Source organism: Empidonax traillii, unplaced genomic scaffold, assembly GCF_003031625.1.
Source record: "Empidonax traillii isolate 1590-97213 ecotype Southwest subspecies unplaced genomic scaffold, ASM303162v1 scaffold276:size1176444, whole genome shotgun sequence".
NCBI classification, from domain to species: domain Eukaryota; kingdom Metazoa; phylum Chordata; class Aves; order Passeriformes; family Tyrannidae; genus Empidonax; species Empidonax traillii.
In genome coordinates, this window is record NW_020955469.1 from 752,686 (window position 1) to 777,913 (window position 25,228).

A 25,228-nucleotide genomic window follows, 5' to 3' on the forward strand; every position below is an offset into this window, starting at 1 on the left:
TCCCAAGGTGCAGAGGAGGAGCAGGTACCGATCTCTGCTCTCTGTGGGCAGTGACAGGACCCAAGGGAGCAGCTGGAGCTGTGCCAGGGAGGTTTAGGTTGGATATCAGGAGACTGTTCTTCCCCCAGAATGTGGTTGGGCACTGAAACAGGCTCCCCAGGGCACAGCATCAAGCCTGACAGAGCTCAAGGAACATTTGGACAACGTTGTCAGGCACATGCCAGGATTCCTGTGGCTGTCCTGTGCAGGGCCAGGAGTTGGACTCGATGATCCTTGTGGGTCCTTTCCAACTCAGGATATTCTGTGATCCTGCACGTTAAAGGCTGCAGCTCAGTGTGTGTTTCCCTTCAGGGCTGTGCCAGCAGTTCCTGCCCTCATCCTCCCTGCCAGCCACATATTCCTACGCCATGGCTGTGCCAGCACGGCTGTTTTCATGGCACTGCATGTTGAATTGGGCCAACGAGCTGTTCTGGGTTAAAAATAGCCCTGCAAAAGAAAAAGTTGAATTTCTTTCAGAGCATCTGACTGCATTACCACAGAGGTCTGCAACAGGGAAGAGTTTAAGTTCCACTGGTGCCACAGATGAACGCACGCGTGTGGCTGTGCACAAATCAAGAATTATATCTGTAAGAACAAAGCAATATTTACCACATTCAGATTGTTCTTCAAGATCTCTTAAACCCCAGAGCACTATCTGCAAGGGTGTATTGGATTCTGCTCCAGCTCGGCTCAATCCTGTGAGCTTTTTCCAGAAAAGAATGTGCTTTTTCAATTGTGTGGTCTCCATGTGGTAGCACTTGCATAAACAGTGTTAGAGCACAGTTGTCCCTGTGCACTGGGAGGGTGCTGTGCTCTTTCCTGCCTCACAGCATTTTGCTTTCTTGTAGGGCACTTTGGAGCCCCCTCACTGCCTCCTGGAGGATGGGACTTCGGCTTTGTGCCAGGTAACCAGGGTTGTATTAACCCCGACAACATCCCAGTGAGAAAATATTCTGTCTTACAGGTGGGAGCCTGTGGCTCAGCAAATCTATAAGAAAACACCAGGTGCTTAATTTCAGCTTCTCCGATGGAATGCACATCCTTCTTCCGCTGATCCTGTTCCCTCTGCAGATGGACTGCAGGTAGGAAGCCGTAATCTGCTCGGAAGCCAGAGTCCCAGTTTCCCTGGTGATGTGTGGGGTTTGGGAGCCAGCTGCAGAAATAGCACACGTACACTTCCATGGCTGGGTTTTTTACAGCATTTGAAAAGCTGCAGGTCCTTGTTAAGAGCCCAGGACACCAGGAGAGTTAAATCATATCCGCAAGGACACGTGTCCGTCCTGTTCACTGTTCACAGGCTTCAAACAAACAAACAAACCAACCAAATGGGACTTTTTTACCAGGGAAAATTAATTTCTCTGACTCCTGCCAGACCCGGGCAAAAAGGTCTCTTTTTGACTGAGGGCCCACAGACTGTTCTTTCTTTTCCCTCCCTTCCAGTCCCCCTCCGTGTCCCCCCATCTCCTGCTTTCAGCCGAATTTACAGGAATTGGGGAGCTTTCCATCAGGGTTGGTTTTCTCTCACTTTCGGATCCTGTTGCAGGAGCTCCCTCTGCTGGTCCAAACCCGGAAACGAACAACGCTCCTGCCCCAAATCGCTCTTCCTGGTATTTTTGTGCTGGAATGATTTCATAGAAACACAGAGTGGGTTGGAAAAGACCTCAAAGATCATCCCGTTCCAGTCCACTGCCATGGGCAGGGACACTTTCCACTAGACCAGGTTGCTCAGGGCTCCGTCCAACCTGGCCTTGAATGCTTCCATGGTTGCCCCATGATGGGGCATCAACAGCTTCTCTTCTACAGGCACTTTCTGACCTTCATTATTTGTAACAGCCTTTTCTCAGCGTTTCTCATAAAGACTAGTAGCCTTTTCCAAATTCCCTTTCCCTCCCATATTTAACCACTGAGCCCTTCAGTAATTTATTACCCTTAACCCACCCTTTGCTGCACAAAGGCTACAATAACGCAGAGCCCTTCTGCCCCAAACCTGCTTCCTCCAGGTCTGAAAAAAATGAACATTTTGAGTTCAGGTGGACTTTCAGAGGCAGAGGCATTGCCCGAGAGGAATGTGAAAGAAAAAACTCTGAGGCACAGTCTCAGAAGAATAAAACTAAATCAGCTTGTAACTCTAAAGAATTCACTGTTAATAACAAGATTCTGAAAGAAGTTGTAAAACCTTGTGAAAACATTCTATTCACCCACCTGGCAGTAAAAGCCCCACTGGTACCCAAGTTTGGTTCTCCTCTCTTGATTTTATTGTCCCAACCAATTACCAGAGCTTATTTTTTCCTGAGAAGCTCTAAAATTTTGGCAACCAGTCTAAAGCCACACTTAATCAGCAGAAAGTCTCTCGCTGAGTTCAGTGAGTGAGTGAGTCTCGAAATGCTGCCAAGTGTCAAGTGCTGTAGTACAGCAACGTTTTGTCTAAGGTGACATTCAGAGATGTTAAAACAAAATAAGGAAACACCTGGGTGAGCCAGAGGCTTCATCTGCTGTCTGCTGACAGCAGTGCAGAAGTGACCTGGAGTCACCTAACCCAGCCCCAACCATTCCTTGAAGCGTTTGGCTTTGTAAATCTGGTCTGGATCACATGGCAATACTCCATCCTACTTATAAAACTAAAACTAAAGGGGAAGTTCCATCTTTTGGTTTCTTTTCCCCATGACCTGAAGAAATAGAGTTTCTGCCACAGAAACGTGTTTCCTCTTGCAAATTAGTTCAGGCTCAGCTGCTCACAGGAGGTGTCTGTGTCCTGTTTACTCCTTCATTCCCCTTATGTGTGTGTGGCCTCTGCCATGACTCTTCACACTTGGCTTGGAAGTATCACCTCTGTCAGAGGTTCCTGCCAGGTGCTGCTGTGTGATGTCAGCCCTGGGCCGGGGGTCCACCGGGCTGGGGGTGCCCTGGGCTCGGTGTCCGCCGGGCTCCGGTGGGGCCTGGGGATGCTCAAGGCACGCTGGGTTCAGGATGCTCTGGGTGTCGGGGGTACGCGGGGCTCGGAGGAGCGCCGGGTCCCGGGGTGTTCAGGGCTCAGGGGAGGTTCTCAGGGTTCTCCGGGCAGCTCGGGGCTGCGCTGGGTCTCGGGATGCCCTGGGCTCGGGGGCCGCCAGGCTCGAGGTGCGCTGGGCTGCAGGCGAAGGCGACGCTCCGTTCCGGCCGGCGCTGCTCAGTTCTGGCTGGTACCGCTCCGTTCCTGCCTCTGCCGGTGTCGGTGTCGCTGCCGCTGCGCTCCGGCCGCCCCGGCGCTCGGTGCCGCTCCCGCGGCGCTCGCCCCGCCCGCCCCGCCGCTCTGCGCCTCGGCGCGCTCGTCTCGCTGGCCGCGCGGAGGGCGGGCCCGGCGGAGCCATGGCGGCCGTGCGGGGCCTGCGGATCTCGGTGAGGGCGGAGGCGAGCGCGGCCACGGCGGAGCCGCGGGGAGCGGAGCCCGAGCCCATGGAGGTGGAGGAGGGCGAGCTGGAGACCATCCCCGTGAGGCGCTCGCTGCGGGAGCTCATCCCGGTGAGGGGCGCGAGGTGTGGGCAGGGGGGTCAGGGTGGGGGTGAGAGCGGTCTGTGAGGGTGTCGGGGGGGAATGGGGGGCACTCGTGGGGAAAGCGGGGACACGGGGCGGGAGGGAGAGCAGGGGGGCATTCGGGGGTGTCCGAGGGGAGCGTGGGGACGAGTCCTCAGAGAAAAAAGGGCGGGATGTGCGTGGGAAGGAAAGGGATAAAGGAGGCGGTGGGGAACAGGGTTTGGGGTGCAGTCGGGGAGTGCAGAGGACTCTGGGGGTGGGAGAGTGCAAAGGGAACTCGGGGAATACCTGGAGCTGGGAACAGGGGCTGACCGAGGGAGAGCTGGGCTGGAGCCACAGGGATTGTGGGCTCTGATCAGCGGGGTTTGAGAATTTCCTTTCTGGTTTTTTGTGTGGTTTGTTTGTTTGTTTGTTTGGGTTTTTCTTGTTTGTTTGTTTGTTTGTTTTTGTTCACTTTTTCACTCTTGCGAATTGTTTCTGTGCAAGTTTCAGTAGGATTAGGTTTAGCAACGAAAAATGGGTCGCTGTTCCAAAATCTTAAGTAGTCTCTTGCTCTCCAAACTTGTTGGAAATTGCTTTAGAAACTAATCTTTAATTAGCTGGTCTGCCAGCGTGCTTGTGCTCCTACCAAACATGTGGCCCGAGACAGCACCCTGCTGTACTTCCTCGTGTTCCATGAGTCAAGCTCAGACAGTGGGGGTTTTGAACTTTAAAAATAACGTTTATTTTGCCTTACTTTTTCTAGTAACTCTAAACATTTGGCAGACTTTGATGCTCTTACTAAGAAAAGTGGTTGGAGTGTGTTTTTTGGTATTTCTAAGCTGAGACTAACTTGCATCTAAAAAAAGGTCCTTTAGCCAAAATAATTATTGCAGCGCAAGTGCAAATAACGCTTTTACTCCTAAAAAAGCTCCACAAACTCTGGCTGGGTGATGGTCCTGAGTTTGCCAGAATGAAGAGGTGCCATTTTTACATACACAAGCAATTGGAGGGGGCAGAATTGGATCGCTGGTGCAGGGGCTGTGGGGTTTAGAATTCAGCAGTCCTGACTGATGGATGGGAAACTTGTAATTTCCCCCCCCCCCCATCATTCTCTTTTTTTATCCACTAATGTTTCACGTCATCATTCAGAAGTTGGGTTTGAAATAATGGTTAGGAATAAAAACTTAGGGATGTGGCTTCGTGTTCTGACTGTTTGTGACTAAAAGCTGCAAACTGACACTTCAGGAGTGGGGTATCATTGCTAAATCTGTTCATGTTTTACAAGGAAATTACACCCAAAACCAAAACTGTGCAAGTCTTATTTAGGAAGGATATTTGATGAATTATCCTGTATTGCTTAGAGAGAGTAAGTAAAAGCCTTGGCAGCAGCTGACGTGGATACTAAATTTTGTCAAAGGAAAGAATCCTCACAGTAAAGGAAGTTTGGTTCAGATCATGTACTTTTACTTTCACTGACATCAGAGAAGGTTCTTGTGTGCCTGTCTGTCTAGGGATGTAGCTTGGATCAAGGAGAAGAGGATGTGTTTCTCATAGAAATGGTCAAGTTTCTCTCAGTATAACAAGTGTGTTGCTTTTGGGGTTCATTGAGATTTCATCAGCAATTTGCTTTGTTTCAGGATACCAGTAGGAGATATGAAAACAAAGCTGGAAGTTTCATTACTGGAATAGATGTAACCTCCAAGGTAATCTTTGTGCTGTGGCTCTGGAACATATTTTTATTTTTACTGCTGGAAGGGAGGAACCTTTTCATTTCTTTGTTCTTCAGCAGGCACAAAGGCTTTGCCTCCTGCTCAGATAGCTGGCATGAATCACAGTTTGTGTTCCAAATCTGACTTGGGTTACTAAGATCCAAAACCTATAATGCTTCCTAATAAAATCTGTGGAACAAGGAGCTTCTCATCACTTTCCAGAATTGCACAAGACCCACACAGGCTGTTGCTCATGAGCTACATAAAAGGAGCCTGAGTTGCCAGTCAAAATAAAATCTCTATGACCAGCTTTTAAATTCAGAGAGACAACTTTACATTTTTGTATATATTTAAAAAACAGGGGAAAAACCTCTGTAATCTTAAAAGATGAATTTTTCCTGTGGTGGAAGTACTTCTTTTAATGGAGCTTTTTATTTGTTTTTTGAGCACAGCCTTTTTACATTTTGTTAGGGAGGAAAGGGTGATGTTACTGTTCCATCCTGGAGTCTGAGTATTGTCCAAGATACCTTGCTTTCCATGCATCTTGACTCCCACTGTGTTGCTGGACCTACATTAAAACCACTCTGTGGCACAGAAATGATTTACTGAATTTCTCCTACATTCTCAAACTCATAGGTCTCTTCAGAATTAATGAAATTATTAATACAAGATTGTTGCTGACTGGCAGATTTTAAGTACCTGGTCCTTCAGTGCAGTTTGTTGAGGGGGCTGCTGTGATTCCTGTTTTGACTGCATTGTTTTGGATTTTGCAGGAAGCAATTGAGAAGAAGGAACAAAGAGCCAAACGCTTTCATTTTCGAGCTGAAGTGAATCTCGCCCAGAGGAACGTGGCGCTGGATCGGGACATGATGAAGAAAGGTTTGAGTTCATCCAACAGTCAAGGAGAAAAGATCCCTTTGTTTACTTCCTCACAGTACCTTTACTTGATTTATCCTATATTTCCTGCTTTCCCAGAGGTTTTTGCCAAAAGAAGTCGCTTTGCTTTTTTTTTCCCCACCTTTTCATTTTAATGTCACTGTTTTTTAACCGACTTGACAGTTTTTAGTTCACACCTTGTTTTACCAACCCCAGAAAGGACATTTTTTGTGTGCTTTATTTACTACTTGGCTACAGCACCATCCTAGTGCTACATGTCTAGGATTCATCTCCTGGATCAGTGCTGCTTTAAGAATCTTTCAATTCTTTGGAATACCAGCCCTGGAGCACCGTGTGTGTGTGTGTGCATGTGGAGGACTCTGTGTCCTGTGCACAGGGGGATCAGACTCCGTGCTGTACCCACAGTGAAGCTGCACTGGGCACGTTGGGATATTGGCAGATGAGGCAGGAGATGTGAGCATGACAGATTGGTGCTTTTGGCACCCAGTTAGTTCTTCTCAAGGCTTTTTTTTTCCAGCTGGCAGCTTGGACCTGCTAAGCTGTGGCCTGTTACAGCTCTCCATCAGGTGATGGAAGTGCTTTGTGCACTGCCTTGTTACTGTTCTTGCTCTTTAATACTTGATAACACTTTGGCAGCATTCAAAGAGAAAAGTATCTTTTTAAGGCAGTTTGATTGCTGTGCAGTCCCTGCACCTACCAATGCTTGTATTGGAACCTCTTTTAATGCTCAATTTATTAAAGTTTTGCATTGGTTGGAAGAATAAATCACGTTACCATATTTAGAGTGGTACATCAAACATCAAGTAGCTTCCCTTTAACTTATTTAAAATGTTTTGCTTTGTAAACCCACATGTCACTAATACAAAAGCTGAGAGTAAATATCAGTTTCGTTTCTCTTCCTCTTTACAGCAATCCCTAAAGTGAGACTAGACACAATTTACATTTGTGGAGTGGATGAGATGAGTACACAGGACATCTTTGCCTATTTCAAAGAGTATCCTCCTGCTCATATCGAGTGGTTGGATGACACGTCATGTAAGTAAAGAGAATTCTGTAATTCTTACTGGTTTCTCTCATACTGGTCATGGCTGTACCTCAGATGTCTCAGTGGCTTTCAGAGTCACAGATCTTTGCTTGCCTCAGTTTGCCTGTCTGCCTTAGTCAGAAGAGATGTAGAAGGAAACAATTAGTAACATGATGAAAATCAACCCCACTGTCTGCTGGAGTGTCTGTTATTGGGAAGAGCCAAGCACAGAAGAACTTGCAGCTCTCTGAGTGGAAAAAGTGAAAGGTCCTAAATAACGTCCTGCTTCCGTCTTGACGTAAATCTGAGAGAAGGTGATGGAGCGGTGCAGTTGGGCAGGTTGGGAGGGTTCTGTGCTCTGAAGGAGGACACTTGTTGCCATATTTGTGTAGTGCAGGCTCAAGGAGAAATGGGTGGGTGGAAGGAGGTGGCAGCTGAATGTGATTTACACAGATGGGAAAAGGAATGTACGTGCACGTGGCAGGGTCTGCTCTGGGGAGTGAGACTGCAGGGAGACTGCCAGCAAGATCAAAGGTGGTTGTGGTTGACAGCTGTGCTTTCTTCAGTGACACTGAAGGCTGTGCAAGAGCTACAGTTGGGGTCATGGAACTGGGAGGATTGTCATGTAAGCTAGAAATCCTGTAACTGAAATCATATAAAAAGATACAGGGAACCAGTGCGGGTTTTCCAGTGGATTGCTGGAAACTGTTTTATTGACAAGCGTGGCTGAGAATTAGCAGCAGGGTTTCCTTGGGATGACCCTGAAGGAGTTATGTTGAAGTGCAAGACAAAATCTATGGTATTCTCCAAAACACTGGTAACTGGAGTCACTGTATCTGACAGCTTGATGTACTGGCACAAGGTGGTAGAAAATATGAAACCAAATAAACCCTGGGTGGCCAACTGCAGTAAAGAGCTGCTAGATGGACCTGTGGGGATGCATAATCTTGGAAGTGCACAGCTTAACCCTCCACCCATGGCTGCATTTCTAAGATTGTCTCTGTCCTTTTTCCTTAAATGCTAGGTGATACCTGGTTACACTCTGCTTAACAGCAGAGCAGGAAGTGATATTTGTTGCTGTATTTGCTCCAAGTGCATCTCTGCAGAAAGCTTTTGTTCAGATCCTGTTTCTAAGCAGTTTCAGCTCTTTCACCTTCCACATCAATGAAGTGCTTTTAATTGGCCCAATAAGTTATATTTTAGTACCATCTGCTGGTCCTGAAGACACGCACGAGGCACGTACTGAGTCCTGTTAACCTGTGTACATGATAACCTGTGCAAAGGGCCTGAGCAGACTCCCTTATTTTCCCCTATTTTCCTGCTTTTTGGAAAAGATTAACAGAACTCCACAGTAAAGTCCAAGGTTCTGTGAAGTTGCCAAAGGGGAAAAAAAAAAAATAATTGAGGCTTCAGTTCCTCCCCCCTGCTGCTCCCTTAATCCCATTTGTGTGGTAACACATTCAGGAGTACACTGACCCCATTTCAGAAATCAGTACCCTGATTTCTGTGGCTGCTGAATAACACAAACTGCATCTGGGCTCTGTGTGTGTTTATTCCTGTCACAGGCAACGTGGTCTGGCTGGATGAGGTGACAGCAACACGGGCTCTAATAAATATGAGTTCCTTGCCTGAGCAGGAGAAAACAAAGACCAGAGAAAACAGCGAAGAGAAGACAGCTGAGAAAACCAAGAAAGGTAGATGGAGATATGCGTATACAGGCATCAGCTCGTTAAATCTATGAAAGTTTAAACTTGTGCTGGGGTACTGCATAATCTAAATGACTGAAGGAGCTTCTATCATATAGTTTCAGGTAAATGTATTCTGCCACTTTAAAAAAGGCTTTCATCTTGGAAACCTTTTGAAGAAGCTGCTTCTTAAAAGGTGGGTTGGAGCTGGACCAAAAGCAGTCATTCAGTCGATACTGAACATGTTGGATGCAGGGTCATACTCAGATCTGGTATTTATAGGGGTGTGTGTTGCACAGAAATAAATCTGTGTGATGTACAAAGGCAGTAAGAGGATGGATTCCAAGTGTGGAAAAAGCAGGTGTGAGGGAAATGTGCTATTTTTGAAATGCCACAGTTGATTGCTTTTTTGATGCACCGCCATCCTTTAAGCATATCCTTCACACCAGCGTGACAGTGCATCACTTTACCACCCTGTGCATCAGCTCTAAATTTGGCCATTATACTTTTAAGAAAAAGAAGCACTTTAAGATAAAGATTGGTTAGAAAAGAGCAAAGCAGCAGCTTTGTACATCTCAGTGTCATGATAAATCTGATGCCTGAATGCCTGAACTGGACATTTATTTTACTTTTGTGTGTGGAAGGTAAAATCAGCCTTTTGCTACCTGAGGGCTCTTTTGCTCTTAGGTTGGTGTGACAGATTGTTGTGGTTCCAAGAGGAACCTTCTAACTCACTCCCTTTTCTCATTTCCTCCACAATGCAGTGGCTCCTCAACCATCCATGTGACTTTAATTTTGGGGCAAATGTTGATAATGCTTCAAAGTAAGACTTGTCAGGAAGGTTTTGGAGACCAAGCACTGTCTTGCTTGAGTAAAGCATGAATATATATGTGTAATCTTGTTTGCTACGAGTTACATAATACATTATCATCACACCACAGCTGAAAATACAAACTGTCATCCAAATTACTCCTGCTCATCTGGAAAAGTGGGATATTAAAGTACAGACTGTTCAATTACATCTTAAGGTGTGAGATACATGCAGATACACTGCAGCAATCTGGCTTGGTCACATTCCTGTTTTTAGGATAGGGATTTGAGGGCTATTTAGACAAGCAAGAGACCAGTCTTTGCCATTAGAACCTTCTAATTTGTGGGGGGGAAAAAGTACATGGATACTGTCCCTGGTGAAACTTAATTATTCAGGTTTGAATTTGGGTAGTTTGTTTACCTGCAGTCTCTCATTGGTTTCAGTTTGGTTAATTGTGCCCTTTTAGAAGTGTTACTCTTTCCACTCAGGAACATTTTCAGGGTCTTTTAAACAGCTGCTGCTCTCTGTTTTAAGTTTTCAGGTCTATTGTTGAATGAGATATAAGGAACTCTGAAGTATAAAAGTGGGGTTTTTTTTAGTCTGATGTCTGTGAAGTATTTTGAGATCTTTGCAAATGGAAATGGTGTATGTTGATAGCTGTCCATATTCTCTACTTCTTTTTTTTTTTTTTTTTTTAATAAAAAACCCCAACAGTGTGAGTTTTCTTACTATGAGCAAAAAAGAAACCCAAAAATCTCTGCAGGCATCTCACAATTTTAGTACTTCTGGAAGTGTGCACTCTTAGTTATTTCACTTCAAAATTAAATCACTAAGGTTGTTTTTTTTTCCCCCTTCTCTCTCAGAAACCTTTAAGCCCTTGATTAATAACCTGTTTTCCACTGTTAGTATTGGATAATTGTAGGTACTTGTGGCATTTTACAGGGAGACTGAAGGAAATAGGCTTTTATGTGCCTTTTAGCATCCTGGCCTTGCTGATCTCTGCCATACCCTGACAATGCAGTGCAATTCCCTTTGCTTTCAGAGAATTCAGTTAATAATCCATGTGTGCTGCAGGCACAGGGGCTCTCTGCTTTGGCTTCTGTGCTCATGGTGCTCCTCGTGTCCGTAGGCATTTCCATTCATTACTCTCTGGGCTGCAGAGGAGAAAGGAAAACACCTTCAGGTTGATTTCAGAGATGTAGGGCAGTCATAATCCAACGGGGCTGACACTAAAATGGAGTTGTTTGTTTGTTTTTTTCCCCCCATAATTTGTCTTAGAAAAACAGGAGGAAAGCTCTGATGACGAGACAGAAGAAGGCGAGGTTGAGGATGACAATCCCAGTGACGTGGAGGTCAGTACAGAAGGGAAGTGAAAACCCGGGAAAGGTTTGCTCTCACTGCTGGAGGGTTTTCCCAGCATCGTAGGTCTGACCATGTAAATTTGCAGTTTACAGTTAAGCAAAGTGACTCAGATGGGGATGGGAGGAGGTGCAGGGGTGCTGGTGGTGGTAACACCAGTGCAGGAGTGTTTTGTGAAGGCAGGTTTTGAAGCATCCAGGGTGTGAGGGCGAGTCTGGCTGCTCTTTTCTGCTGAGAGGAGGCAAGGAAAGAACAATGATGGAAGGCAATGACCTTTCAGCAGTGCTTAAAGAGACAAATGGGATTTAGGCTGTCCATAGATCTGTGGGAATCAGCATACACATTGATGTCCTGTAAGTAATTTAATCTTCCCTGGCTGAGTGTATAATAGGTGTGATTAGTGTTTTCTGTAGGAATGGCTCAGTGAACGCTCATACATCAGGGAAGTCTGAATTTTAGTCTCTGTAAAGCGGCTCTAAATGAAAAAGGAAGCTTTTCAGTCATAGTGTGAGGACGTGAGAACCTGGTAGTGAAACCATTTAGACAGGAAACAAGCAAAAAAAAAAAAAAATCCATTTTTTCGGTGTCCGAGTTGTGCTATTTATTTTCTGCGTTTCAGTCAGTAATACAGTGTGACATTTACTGGATTTAATAATCTGAGCTAAAGCTTTGAAGCAAGAGAAGGAAATGTTTTAAATTTTCGGGGCAATTTACGTTACGAATTCGCCCTGAGCATAATTTGCAAAGTAACTTTCTTAATAATCAGTTGATTGCTTCTCTGCAAGCAATCTATTTTCGTTCACCAGTAATTTTATTCTTGAGTCCGAAATACCTTTTTTGCCCCCCAAGTTGGATGGCCTCTCCCAGGCAGAAGAGGATTCTCTCCTGCGTAATGACCTTCGCCCTGCCAATAAACTGGCTAAAGGAAACAAGCTATTCATGAGATTTGCTACTAAAGGTAAATGTCCAGCTTAACAAGCACAGTGAATTCATTGCTTGTTGTAGTTTTATCTGTTGGCTAATTAATGACTCCAAGTACCTCCTTTGTGTTTGCAAAACTTAGTTTTTTGCTAACCTTTAGGTGTTAAGATTTTACAGTAAATCCGCATTTAAAGTGTGAATTAAATCCAGTTCAAGTTCTGTGAAAATCACTGTACTGGAAGTTTTGTCTTGGGCTCAGGGTGTTCTTCCCAATACCATGGAAGAGGTTTTATGATGCCCTTTTCCACAGAGGTAAATTTCACATTTTATAAATATGGATATAACTTGAGATGCTGATGAGGTATTAGTGGAAATTATTGCTAAATACAGTTGAGATATTAAATTATATTTATGAGTAAAATGAAAATCCATGTAATTTCTGGAGCGTGCAGGAAATGAAACATCCATAAAGAAAAGAAAGGTGATGAGTAAGGTAAGTGGAGCTTCCAGCAGTGACAGAGGGATGTGATGCTCTGTTAAGCTGATATGTAGAAACTCAGTCTCCCTGGAATTAAGTTTCTAGACACAAATAAAACTGTAATGCTGGGAGAAATTTCAGAGGCATCAGCAAAACTGAATCCTTCCCGGAGGAGGGCCAAGTAATGCTGATTTGTAAGATGCACTCAGCCTTACTTTCACTCTCTTTATTTTTATGCTGTGCATTGCAAGGGATATTCTATAAGAGGGGAAAAACTCCTGTAATTTCTGCGGGATTTTTTCAGATGACAAAAAGGAGCTGGGAGCTGCCAGGAGGAGCCAGTACTACATGAAATATGGCAATCCCAACTATGGAGGCATGAAAGGAATTCTCAGCAATTCTTGGTGAGTGTTGGACAGAGGGATTGGAACGTTGCAGGTAGTGGGACAAGATACTCTAAAAAGGTTTTAATTTGTGGATTTGCTTTCTCTTCAGTTTATGTAGATGCTTCTTACGTGTAAATAAATGTGACTTAGAGTTTGCAAGGGAAGTATTTTCGCCCGAAAGTGAAGAAGGTTTATATTTAAAACATTCAGAACAGATCTCTGACATAAATATATGTCTGCTGTTAAAGGAGGTGACTGAGTCCTTAATCCAGGACTCAGTCACTGTGCCCTTGCTGTGACAGGAATGTCACTCTCTGTGTGGTGTTTCAGGAAACGGAGGTACCATTCCCGCCGCATCCATCGGGATGTGATAAAGAAAAGGACACTCATTGGGGATGATGTTGGCTTGACCCCTCCATACAAACACCGTCACTCAGGTAACTGGTGCCAGTCGAGAGGGCCTTGAGCAGAACCTCACCTGATTCCCTGTGTAACCTCTCTTAAATGGGATTCAGATTTATTTTCTTTTTTTTAAGAGTTTGCAGGGAATGACTGAGGCAGAGACTCTGGGCTGCTCATTGCTTACCAAAATAGCTGCTGCTCTTTGTGTGAGACTTTTATTGTGCAAATTTAGGATGTGGGGACTTGGAGCATCAAGGGGAGAAAGAAGGGGTGACTTGTTCAAAATTCTGGGCAGTTCATTGTACTTGATAAGTCAGTTCTTCTGCTCTATGAAAAAGCAATCTCTAGACATAGAACAATAAAGATTAGAAAATTCTATTAATTAGGCTTGAATATCTTCATCTACTCCCCAAGGTAGAAAGTTGATTCATATGAAAATCTGGCATGAGACAGTGTCAGAGCTTCATATGATTGGCCTGTTAAAATCCAGCCATGGCTGTATCAGATCTCATGGCAGGTTTTATGTGTTGGTAATGTCCTGCTTTCTGAAAAGATGCCTGCACACTGCTGATGACTACGTTTAAGTTGTTTACATTTAAATCAGCGTCTGTGATGAATTCGTAATAAAGATAAATCAGTAAATAAAGATTTTTGGCATTGCTGCTTACAGGACTTGAAAGGATTATTGCATAGCCAGCAGTTGGCACATTGAGCCCTGCCAAGATCACAGGAATTGTTGGGCTTAGTTCAGGAAGTAAGAACTGCACCTTCCTCAAGAGGCAGTTTCAGTTACTCTGCCCAGCTTTATGCTTGGACAGGCCCCTGAGGTGCTGAACACCAGGGACATTTTTGTCCTGGGGCACTTTCCTTCCACTTAGGCTATTCTGTAATAATGATTCCACTTCGAATATTTTGCAAAATATTCCCTCTCTTTAGCCTTAAGGAACTCCAAAGACTCTTTTTGTAAGGGACCACTAATTACAGCCAGGTGGTTTGGGGTGTTTTTGGTTTTGAAGTGCTTCTTACAGGTGATAAAATCCAGTTTATCAGCACGAGTTTGCCTCGCTCCAGGCTTAGTGAACGTTCCTGAAGAGCCTATCGAGGAGGAGGAAGAGGAGGAGGAGGATCAGGATATGGATGAGGATGACAGGGTGGTGGTGGAGTACCGGGATGAGCTGCAGGCCTTCAGGCAGTGCCGGGAGCGCAGCACGGCCCGGCGCTCCAGCGGCTCCGACTCGGATGAGATGGACTATGACCTGGAACTGAAAATGATCTCCACACCCTCCCCCAAAAAAAGCATGAAAATGACCATGTACGCAGATGAGGTGGAATCACAGCTGAAAAATATTAGGTAAAGGTTTCTTGCTCTTTAAAGCCAGCTGGGAAAAGGCGTTCCAGGTTTTAATCAGTGGCTGTCGAAGATGCTTTTTCAATACTTAATGTAATTTCATAGGAGGTATTTTAAAAAGTAACTCAGAAACAGGCTTTTAATAAAACATGTTTTTAAATGCAGATCTCTGAATTCTGCTTACTGATAACAGTGAAACTCGACGTAGAATCAACAGAAATTTATGCAAACAACCCCAATGAACTTCATGCATTTCACAGCTAGGCCAGGGAGAAATAACTCTTCTCTTTTCCCTTCACCCCTTCCTCTTCTCTCAGAAAGGAGAATAACCCTCAAGTGTTGATGACAAAGAGGTATTTATGCTCATTATGGGCTTATTAAAATTATAGACTGCATAATTAAAACTATATTATAGATTATTAAAATAACTTTAATGTGTCTCTTCAGTAGCATGGTTATACTTTGTAATAATGTCAAGGCCTTGAACAATTTTGAGGCTGCTCATTTGTTATGACTTTTGAGCCAGAGGCACAGCCTAAAGGAGACAAACTCAATACCTGCCTTGAAATGGCTACTGAGGTATCCATGGGATTATTGTTAAATTCAGGATTCTGACTGAAACACATGCTCATCTAAGCAATGTTTTAACCTCTGTTTCTCAGTAGAAAAATCCTGATGCTATTTCTGTTTCTGTGATGTAATCTTACATTCAAGGAGACTTAAGAACTGTACTAATTTCATTTCATTTAAGGGACATTAAATGTATTTTTTTAGGAATTCCATGCGAGCAGATAGCATAGCAACCAGTAACATCAAAAATAGGATTGGCAGCAAAGGATCATTAGAGAAAGTTGCAGATGTGAGACTCCTGTTAGAAGAGAAACGTCAGAATAGCACCGGGCCCCGTCAGCCAAACAGCTCTGTAAAATCAGGTAATTTTCAACTCCTCTGTATATTCATTTCACATCTGTGCTCCACTGGAAATAACAAGCTCTGCATTCATATGCTTTCCACTCTCAGAGATTGAGTAGGGGAAAAATGAAATACCATTTCAGTGAAAGCTTATTTAGTGATGTTGATTTTTATCCATTTTCTTTGCTTGTGCCTATTTCCTTCCCCCCCCCTCCCTTAGTCTCCTGTGATTTGCTTGAGGCAGAGATTCTGTAGGACTCAGAAACTCAGCACAGGGGGAAGGTCATGCACAAAATCAGATGTGAAACACTAACTACACTCATGTGAAAGAACATGTATTACATGGATATGGATGCTCTTTCAGTTGGCAGGGTTTATTTCTGACCTTAATTGCCTGTTGGTTTTTTGACTCAAAAGTGTATGATTTCAGCTCCTTCTGACATACCTAATATTCAGTAGGGACTGAATAAGGGACAAATATGCTTTGTATCAATGCAATGTCAATGTTTTTTCTTAGTATATTTTACCCCTTCTGCCTGTTTTGGACCTCTGACAAGTTGGCACATAAATTCTGTAATTCCCTTTGCCTTCTTATTTTAAATTGTTTGAACCCCAGTGAGACAAGGAACATCTGGCTAAAGCAGACAAACTTCAGAATGCAAGATTCAGATCAAAGACCAAGTATCAATACATTTAGGATTCTTATATTCTGGTTTTCATTTTGTTCTGCAAAATATCAAGCAGTATTAGAATTCTGAAGCAGAGGATCTGTTATCTGAGAAGAATCACTGAACTCATACTTATTTTCATGGAATCTTATCTCTGCTGCTAAAGCAGAAATGCAGCAAGCCATGGAATAACTCAGTTTTCTGATCTTTTGGACAGAGCACAACCTGAAAACATTAAGTGTCAAATTTATTGCCAAAAATGAAATGAAATCTGGATAAATTGTATTGCAGACATTGCCAGGACTGAAATCTGATTATGAAAGACTTAAGTGAAAAGATAAAAACACAGCATTTGTCAAGTTTCAAGTTGTACAAATTGTGAACAAGCATAAAATCAGCTGGCAGAGCTGGAGTAAATGCAACATGATTTTTTTTTTTTTTGTCATTTTAATCCCTGAAATCATCCCTAGATGTGCGGCAAAGACTGGGGAAAAGGCCCCATTCTCCAGAAACGAAACCTCCAAGCAGTACCTCTGCTCCTCGGCGGGAACCCATCTCAGATGTCCACAGCAGGCTGGGAATCCCCAAACAAGATGTGAAAGGCCTCTACTCTGACACCAGAGAGAAGAAATCAGGTTAGTTCTGGGGAGAAAAGTGTAATAATGCAGTTCTTTTGATTCTGGAGTGTGAGAGAAATTGCAGCAGGAAGTCGTGAAGGAGGTTGAGCCGAGTGAAATTCAACATATAAATTGGCAAGTTCAGAGCTTTGAAATCTGAATGTGTGTAGGGAGGAGCTGGGAATGTTCCTGAGCAGTGTTTTTGTAGAGGTGTGCTGAAAAGTCAAGGACCACTTTAAAACTGTGGTCAAAAACAGGGCACTGAAACAAGTGTAAGGAATGCAATGGCACTTCAGTGCTGTGTGTAGAATTCCCTGCAAATGGGCAGCACTGAACACGACTGCCCTGAGCCTCCTGTAGTTTAATTTCAGCTCCTGCTTCAAAGCATAATCAGTCCCGTGGCAGACATTGAGGTGGAAGGAGTATGAGGGGTTTAAAGGCATGCAGTGAATTTAAGACTTGATTCCTTGACTCATTCAGAATTCCTTAGTCCCGTCTGTTGGTTTTGGTTTTTTCTAAAAAGCATTTCTTTTTCATCTGATCAGGTAATTTATGGACCCGATTGGGGTCTGCTCCGAAGACACAAGAAAAGACTTCAGATAAAGCTGAAAACTCTGTGGCGTCTCCAGAGGAAGAGGATTCCGAGCTCCAGCGGGTTTGGGGGGCTCTCATTAAGGAAAAGGAACAATCTCGGCAAAAAAAGAGCCGGTTGGATAATTTACCATCCCTACAAATCGAAATCAGCCGGGAGAGCAGTTCTGGCTCAGACTCTGAATCCTGAGGGGTTTCTCATCCTCATCCTCAAGGTTGTGACTCTGCAGTGGGGCAAGATTTCCTTTGCCCCAGAGCTGGACACTGGCAAAGACTCTGCAGTGAAGGTCCCAGAAGTGTCTCTGCTCCTTTTATACAAAAAAAGAGATGCATAAACCACTTGAAACCTAAAGCAATCACCTTTGTCTGGAGTCTATGGTTGGCCCTGTGTTATGTAGGGCATTGTCATCCATGTTTATTACAGCAAACCTCTAGTTCATTCTAGCAAAACACTTCCCCCCCCCCGAGCTTTGAACTTCAAAGAAGAGGCAGAAATCCTCTGTATTTTTAAGGAGACCTTTTCGTTCTTAATATTTTCATCATGGAGGCTTTTAACAAAATGTTTTCCACTCTTCATCCAAAGAACAGGGCGTCTCTTGATCCAAGATCATTGCCTTGCCCTTCTGGCTCTTACCAGCACCTCTCCTTTCCTCTTAAAGTAATAACGAAAATGCTTCCTGGGTGGGCAGCCAGCAAGGATAAAGCATGAAGGGATTACCACATTCCCTTCCTCCAAAACACTGAATGTAAATCCAAGTTAAATAATATTTTAGTACCATTAAATTTCATGTATCCCAGTGGTGTCACCACTCTCAAGGAATTCTCATTTATTTTGTGATACCACGGCCTGCTGCAGCAGGGATTGAGATGTTCAGGACTGCTAAGTTGGATGTTTGAGAGCTGTGTAAATCCCCAGGGGGTTGGTTTTTCTTTGTTGTTGTTACGTGATGAGAAATTCTATTTCTTCCATTTCACCCGGATTATGTTCTGCAGCACTCTTTTAACAGTTGGAAAGCATACATTTTTATATCTGTGGGAATTTTCCTGTTGGCCACGGTGAAAGCTCTAGTGGTGTACTCCTATGTGCTGTTTATCTATATATATATAACTGAAAGAGAAAAGGAAATCTGTAGGATCACTGTCTCATGTCAATGCTTCTGAATGTTCTCCCTGTATAGTACATGTGGATGTGGACATGGTTGGACTTGTTACATTCAGCTTTTTTACCTGCACATTTTCCCTTCCTAGGTAGGAAAAGGGTTTGGTCTGTGTGCAACTGCCTTTTTATTTTTTTTTCCTTGTTGCCTGTGGGCATTTGTTTTGGTTGCCAGTAATTCTAAGTGAGGAATAATGCAGCACATCCCATCCAGGTAAACAACAGGTAGCAAAAACATTGTCTGCCACGTTTGGATAGTCTGAAAATTTGTTTGCTTTGTCCCTGTTTCCTCGGTTCTGTCAGTCCAGAAATGTCTATGAATCTCTCTTACAGTTCCTGCTTTTTAACAAGCAAATGTTTTCTCTTTTTTTTTTCCCCCCATATTTTTCTACTAAGTTGAACTAGGTTTGAGGTTTCAGCAAGGAATCTGCAATTAACTTTTTCTCACTGCTTTGTTACATGTGAGAACAGCAGTGTGTAAAATGAGAGGCAAAATGAAAGGTGCAGTGACGAGAAGGGCAATCTGGGGGCTGACCAGGCTTCAAGCCTTACTATTTCCTTGTTCTGTGACACTCACCCTTGATTTTATATTTAATTATTGACTATATAAATGTCTCATAAAAGTACTGTTGAGAGTAAACGACTGCAATGTCTGATCACTGTAATAACTCATTTTAAACGTGTGCTTTCATTAATACCCCTCCCAAAGCTTTCCAAGAGAACCATTCCTAGAACCATCCCCATTTCTCAAGATCCTGATAAAGTTTATTTAATCAGTGTCTTTTTGCCAGTAAACCTTTGTGTTTTATGACTGCTTTGAATCCATGCTGACCTTTCCTTTTCCTGAAAGGAGGTGGTAAGATGGGAATCACCCCCCCCCCGTGTACATATTCATAACTTGGGCCTGGTGAAGGATAAATTTAAGTGGGAATGGGACTAGAGAATCCAATAGAAAAGATCTGAGCTAATGGATGTGTGAAATCAAAGACCAGCCATGTAGGCACAGGCCTTTTTTTTGAGGAAGAGGCACCTTGAACACCAGTTCTGCCTTCCAGGTTGTCCTAAATATGCCTTAAAAGTGTCTGTTTATTATTCAGGTCTGTTATATTTATGATTTGGGGGGGGTGGTGTGTTTATGTATGCTATTGAGACCACAGTAGCTTAGCCACAAGAAAAATAGAGGTTTACTGTTGAAGGAACCCACAGAGAGGGTTTTTGTAATCAAGTGTTCGCCTGGTTCTGCATTTTGGTGATGTAGATTGGGATGTGCCTGACAGGAAAAAGGAAAGCAAACCCCCCTTATTTTCAGCTCAAGATGACATCACGTGAAGAGAACGGAACTTTTAACAGCCGTTCTGTTCTAAATTAAAAGTTGTCTGGAATCGCTGTGACCTCTCCAGTCCTGCCGGATCACCAAGGGCTGGTGCTGCCTTCTCCTCCCTACGTGGGGCTGTTCCTGGCCGGCTCCCTGGCCCGAGGTGTAGCCCGCCCCAGCTCTCCCGCTCTCCGGCGGTGCCTCAGGCCGAGTTTTGGGGCCGGAGGGACTGAGGGGACCCCAAAGCTCCGCCCGCCACGTTCCCTGCTGACCCCGCGGAAGGAAATGGAAGCCCGGGCGCACCCCCGCCCGGTTGGAACGGTGGCCCAGCCCGCCCCCCCCGCCGCGGGGTGGTACGTCCCAAGCCTTTATAACCAGCCATGTGGCATCGTCCCGCCCTTTCGATCTCTGTGTTCGGCGAGTGGAGGGCCTAGCGCGTGACCTGCAGCCCGGGCTCGGGGCCCAGGGCGGGCAGCGGGGAGTCCCGGCGTGTGGGTTCGAAGCGCCCTTAGCATTGAGCGGGCTGAAGGCAGGGCTCACCCCCCTGCTCTCTGCAATGGGTTCAGCCGCCGTGCCCCGCTGGGCCGCGTGGGCTGGGCCGCGCCATTGTGGGAGGGGAGCGTGGGGCCTGACGACCCTGTCCCCTCAGGCGGCCATGGAGGCGGCACCGGGGCCGGGACACGCCGAGGCTGCGGAGGCGCCTTGTCGGTAAGTCAGGAGGGGCTGGGCTGGGCCGGGTCGGGGCCCCGGGAGGGCTCTGTGTGTGTGTGCGGTACCGCCGGGCAGCGCGGCTGGGGCGGGAATCGCTGCCCGGAGCTCCGTGAGGGCCCTGCGGGTAACGCCGCTGTGATTTCTTGACTAAAAACAATTTAGAGAGGATTGTCGACTACCAAAACCTTTCTGATGTAAATATTTCGGTGATTAATACCATCAGAAACAGGGCTGGAATTGCAAGCAGAGTGTTGGTCATGAGGGTCTGGTTTTGGTGGTGGGTTTTACTTCTTGTTTTTTTTCTTGTATGAACTATCTCTTTACTGCTGAAGAGTATTCTAATAATACTTCTCTTTTATTCCCACAGCAGAAAGATGTCTTGAAGTAAAGAGTAAGTTAATTCTTTTTTTCTATTAAAGTGCACAAGCTGTTAAGTTCCAGGCCTTTATTTAATGCTGATGATGCAGTGTGGGACTGCTAGTCAAAAATAACCTGTAACAGTTACATCTTGAAGTGAGTTAAATAAAAACCTCATTAAAACTCATTCCATGTTAAAACTGATTTCGTACCCACGAGTTAAAGAGTTAATACCTGTTAAAGATACAACCATTTAAGATCAAACAGTTCCTGTTTTATAAAGAGTGGAGTGCAGAAGCTGCTGGCTGTTGATGATGATAACCCTGAATAGGAAGTGCCGTCAGATGCGAGAACTGACGATACCCTTCTTACTGTCTGAAATAACAGCTACACACGTGCAGTTCTGAGTTACAGAAATGTCTTCTAAAACCAATCGGGCAGCTTTTATTTATGCTCTTGAAATACTTAACCGAGCTTTATGTCTGTTCCACTTGACCTGCAGAGCCTGCTCTTCCCAGGTGGATGTGACACAGCAGGATGGGAGCAGGTTGCTTTTCTGGGATGGCCTGAATCCGAAGGTAAGAGATGAATTTCACTGGAACACACAGAGCTTTATGCCAGGTGAAATGTAACTTGAGGATGAATGAGGTTCATAGGCTGTAAGGAACTTGGAAGGTGTGTTTTGTTACTCAATCTGCCTTCCCTCTTCTGTTCCTTACAGTTTAAAGCCTGATACTTCTTGATAACTGTATTTAGTATAACTTGCAGGTCTGTGCTGCCACGTGCTGGTGGTTACTGATGTCCATCCATTGATATTACAGCTCTTCCCAGGCCCTGTGGAAGGCAGCGAGACAGCAGAGCAGGAGAGTCTCCTGGGTGAGTTTAATGTTTAGTGTGCTCTTAGTTTAATGTGGTGTTTTTTGGCTGCAGTCTCAGGAATGTGTTTCTGCTCTAAATATATAATTAATGAAGTTCTAGGCCAAAATAACCACTTTTTTAGACTAAGAGTAGAGGTGTAAGAGCAGCTGTCTCCTGCACTGCGGTTTTGCTGACAGCACTGTGTAGAGCAAAGAGAGAAAGGTCTTTCTTCTGCCAGAAACGTATCAATTTACCCAAAGATATCATGTGATGAAACTGACCAAAAATTGCTGGAATTACCGGCAGATTGACTGGTGGTGAGCAAAGGTTTTCTGATGATATCTCCTGCGTGAGCAAATGAGTTAATAATAGTGGTGTTCAGTGGTTCCCTTAACCCTGCTGCTGTGTTACAGGTGGTGATGCTGCCAACAGCTGCTCTGGGGAGGAAGGAATCCAACAAACCTTGTGAGCTTTGGGACTGGTGTTCGTGGACACAACATGGTTTTCTGTCTGAAGGTGCTAAGAAATCACAATGGTTACACTGTGCTGATGACACAAACATTAAAGTGATCTCTTTCAAAAAAAAAACACTGGGTCTGTTTTTATCACTTTACTGCATTAAGGAACGACTTTTCCACAGCACATTTTTAATAAACACACTGGGCACTCCTGTAATTTGCTATGATGTGATATGCACAGGCTGCAGTGGATTTACTGCAGATAGTAACAGTGGGGTTTAGCTGTGTAAGCATTTTGTATCTGGTAATTAAAACTTTTTTTAAGCAGTTGAAACAAATGGTTCTAATAGTGCTGCTGTAATTACTGGAGAGAGTAGGCCTTAAATAGTCAAAAAGAAGAGCAAATGCAGCTATTTCTGTACCTTATTTCCAGGCTCGCTATTTATTCATTATTTTGGCCTCAAACCTTAAATTAAGCGTCATAATTCAACTAAAAAATAAAAGCAGGGATAGTTTCACCCAGGGAGTTGTGGCCTGTAAAAGCAGAGGTGTGAGCTTAGGGTGGGCCAAGGGAAGGAGTGAGAGCAGAACATAAGTGTTATTCCAGCCCTGGGTCACAGGTGAGACTCCAGGGACCGCCCAAGCTGTGACTGCACTTCCCAGTGAAGCTCAGGTGAGGACCTGGATCTGTTCTGATGATTCCCTGAGTGGAAGAAGCTGCTGTGACTTGGGGCTGCCCTTGTGGCATCACGGGGCAGTGTCCCTGTCCCTGCAGTGGCACGGGTGGGCTGTGCTATCTGGACTGGGAATTCTATGGAATACAGGATTTCACAGAGGCTGCTCTTACTGAAAAGTCAAGAGTCAGGGGCTCTGAAAAAACAGATTTACAGAGAAATGTCAGCAAGCAATAGGGTGCCTGATTCTGTGATGTGCAGGTAAATTATTCTGGATACAATACAGGGTTTAATAAAAACATTCAATCTGAGTAATGGAGTATGTAAAATTTGTATGGGATTGATTAATGTCTTTTTATCTGAATGTATCTGAGCAGGATGAAGAACAGGTTACTCCAATGTCTAATTAAAACTTCAGGGTTGCATTCTGTTCCCAGTGTTCAGTGAAACAAAACTTTTTGCCTGATCTTTAAGAGCTTGTGAATTAAAACATGCTGTGACATTTCTTATCTCACAAAACATGCCCTGGAATTAAAAAAAGGTTTTAAAGCTTTCAGAAAGCACAGGGGATGCATCTTTTTTTAAATGAAGTATCTGTAGGCCATGAATGATCACAGAGATGGTGAGAGTAGCCACATAACCTCAGGAAACAACTAAATTGTTGCTTGACTGTTCAGTTGTGCTGAATTTGCTCAAGAAATGTTTACTGCAGCTTGGTTTTATAATTGTTCTTGCTTTCCAGTGTGTGTCAGAATTGTCTCATTAAAGAGCAGAGCTGATCTGGGAAAACTTAAGTAAACAGGAAATAATTTGTCAGGGTTTTTTGAGGTTACAAGTTGGTATCTGTTAGAGTTGACTGTTCATAAGTTTCATTTCAGCGTTCCTTGTTTATTGTTTTAATCAAAACCAAAGTTCCTCAGCAGGGATCCTCCAACAGGCTGGATTTTTTTTGTAAGATAAATGAATGGAAAAGTGTTATTTCCATTAGAAGATGATGCCTTTCAAACAGAATAGATGCCCTCAACATACTACTGAGATGTTACATGGGAGCACAGATAATTTTACAGAGTGCTTCAGGGGAGGGGATATAAAACCATTCTGTTCTGATTACATTTGGAACACATAAAATTTAGTGCTGTGGAATAAGCAACAGACAAAAAAACCTGGTTTTAAAACACAATTAATTTGGATTTTCTAAGTTTTAAAAGAACAGTTGGCAGGAGTCCCTTGGCTCTTAACAACAGCCAACAACCACAAATAAATCCAGAAGAGATGAAAGGATTAAAGCAGAAATAAAATAGGCAGTGAAGTGGAGAATGGCCGAGTTAGAGCTTTTACTGATTATTTGTAGTCTCCAAAACTCATGCTGTGACTGGACCTGATGGAGAAGGGGCTGCAGTGATGAAGAAGGCAGCAGTGGTGTGGCCTTGATGGCAACAGGGGATGTGGCTGCAAGCCTCACATTTAGCATAAATGCTAGTTATTATTTTCTTGGTTAGTGTTATAAAGCCATTGTATCCACATCAGCATTAAAATCATTCATGCAAACCTGTAAATTACTATCATTAATATATCCCAGCTGTTAATGGAAATCTAAAGAGCCTTTTCTTGGTGGCTGCCATTTCAGCTGAAGCTGTTCTGGCTCTGCTAAATTCGAAGGGAGGAAGGGATATCCTGTGTATCTGAGCTTTTTGGAGTGAAATAAGTCCTTAATTTTGAAACCTCACTCCTTTTCTCCCGAAGGCAGGTGGAAGAGCGGTTAATTTTCAGCTCTTCCCTCCCTCGTTTCACATCAGCGGAAGAACTGAGGCCCAAAGGAGCTGCTGTTTTCGAGCAAGGAACGATTAAGATGGTATTAATGTCAGGCAGGAAAAGTGTTACAGGTTTGCTTCCTTCCAGGTGCCACCCTGGCAAATGCTTTGTGATGATTTCTCAGGTGCCTCAGGGAGCAGCTCTGAGCAAAGTGAGGGCTCAGAACAGCCAAGGGGGTCTTTGGCCTTATCAGGTTCATGGCACCCAACTGAGCCTGTGCTGCTTAAGCACATTCCACCTGTTCCTGTAAGGAAGGACAAGATTAACAATCGTTTAACAGCCTGGTAGGACAAACATTCACCTTATTGTATGTTTATGTAATTTAGTGCCTTAATTTTACGCTGGAAATCAATCTTAGCCCAAATGTTATGAACTGATCCTGGTGCTGCTTAACTTGGTAAGAACTTACCAGGTGGGGTTTGATTTAGAGCATGGCAGTTAAAGAACATCAAGCATTTTGTACTCTCAGTTCACAGGAGGAATAACATCTCTCCTGCTTGAGCCCACAAGGTGGGGCAGTGACCAAGCTCAGAGTGTTTAGTGGGAGA

The 25,228-nt window shown here is 44.2% G+C and overlaps 1 protein-coding gene, 1 long non-coding RNA gene and 2 other non-coding genes across 5 annotated transcripts; all 4 read left to right on the forward strand.

The window, feature by feature from the left end:
- The first annotated feature begins 784 nt into the window (after positions 1-784).
- On the forward strand, positions 785-19,290 carry NCBP3 (nuclear cap binding subunit 3). Of its 2 annotated transcripts, none has more exons than XM_027889977.1 (13): positions 785-1,121; positions 5,169-5,234; positions 6,014-6,119; positions 7,047-7,172; positions 8,727-8,855; positions 10,936-11,009; positions 11,866-11,974; positions 12,720-12,819; positions 13,132-13,238; positions 14,275-14,554; positions 15,326-15,483; positions 16,602-16,766; positions 17,294-17,587. In XM_027889977.1, exons 3-13 carry the CDS (start codon positions 6,107-6,109, stop codon positions 17,527-17,529), a joined length of 1,497 nt encoding a protein of 498 aa, XP_027745778.1. In that variant the 5' UTR covers positions 785-1,121; positions 5,169-5,234; positions 6,014-6,106; the 3' UTR covers positions 17,530-17,587. The 2 variants fall into 2 exon arrangements, with proteins under 2 accessions (XP_027745778.1, XP_027745777.1); XM_027889976.1 differs by lacking the exon at positions 785-1,121 and adding an exon at positions 3,361-3,537 and having other exon boundaries at positions 17,294-19,290.
- A 973-nt stretch (positions 19,291-20,263) lies between these two features.
- Positions 20,264-22,324, forward strand: LOC114060469. The gene is made up of 4 exons (XR_003571892.1): positions 20,264-20,518; positions 20,889-20,912; positions 21,381-21,754; positions 22,150-22,324. It is a non-coding gene; the product is annotated as an uncharacterized LOC114060469 (long non-coding RNA).
- Positions 21,186-21,259, forward strand: LOC114060523. The gene has a single exon (XR_003571906.1). It is a non-coding gene; the product is annotated as a small nucleolar RNA SNORD49 (small nucleolar RNA).
- LOC114060519 lies at positions 22,002-22,074 on the forward strand. The gene has a single exon (XR_003571902.1). It is a non-coding gene; the product is annotated as a small nucleolar RNA SNORD65 (small nucleolar RNA).
- Positions 22,325-25,228: the final 2,904 nt, after the last annotated feature.

Excerpts from the sequence above, each read along its gene's own strand:
- NCBP3 (XM_027889976.1), top strand. The coding sequence starts at position 3,385 with ATGGCGGCCGTGCGGGGCCTGCGGATCTCGGTGAGGGCGGAGGCGAGC. Across the intron at positions 13,239-14,274 it reads ATACAAACACCGTCACTCAG|GCTTAGTGAACGTTCCTGAA; the intron begins GTAACTGGTGCC and ends GCCTCGCTCCAG. Across the intron at positions 15,484-16,601 it reads AAACAGCTCTGTAAAATCAG|ATGTGCGGCAAAGACTGGGG; the intron begins GTAATTTTCAAC and ends AATCATCCCTAG.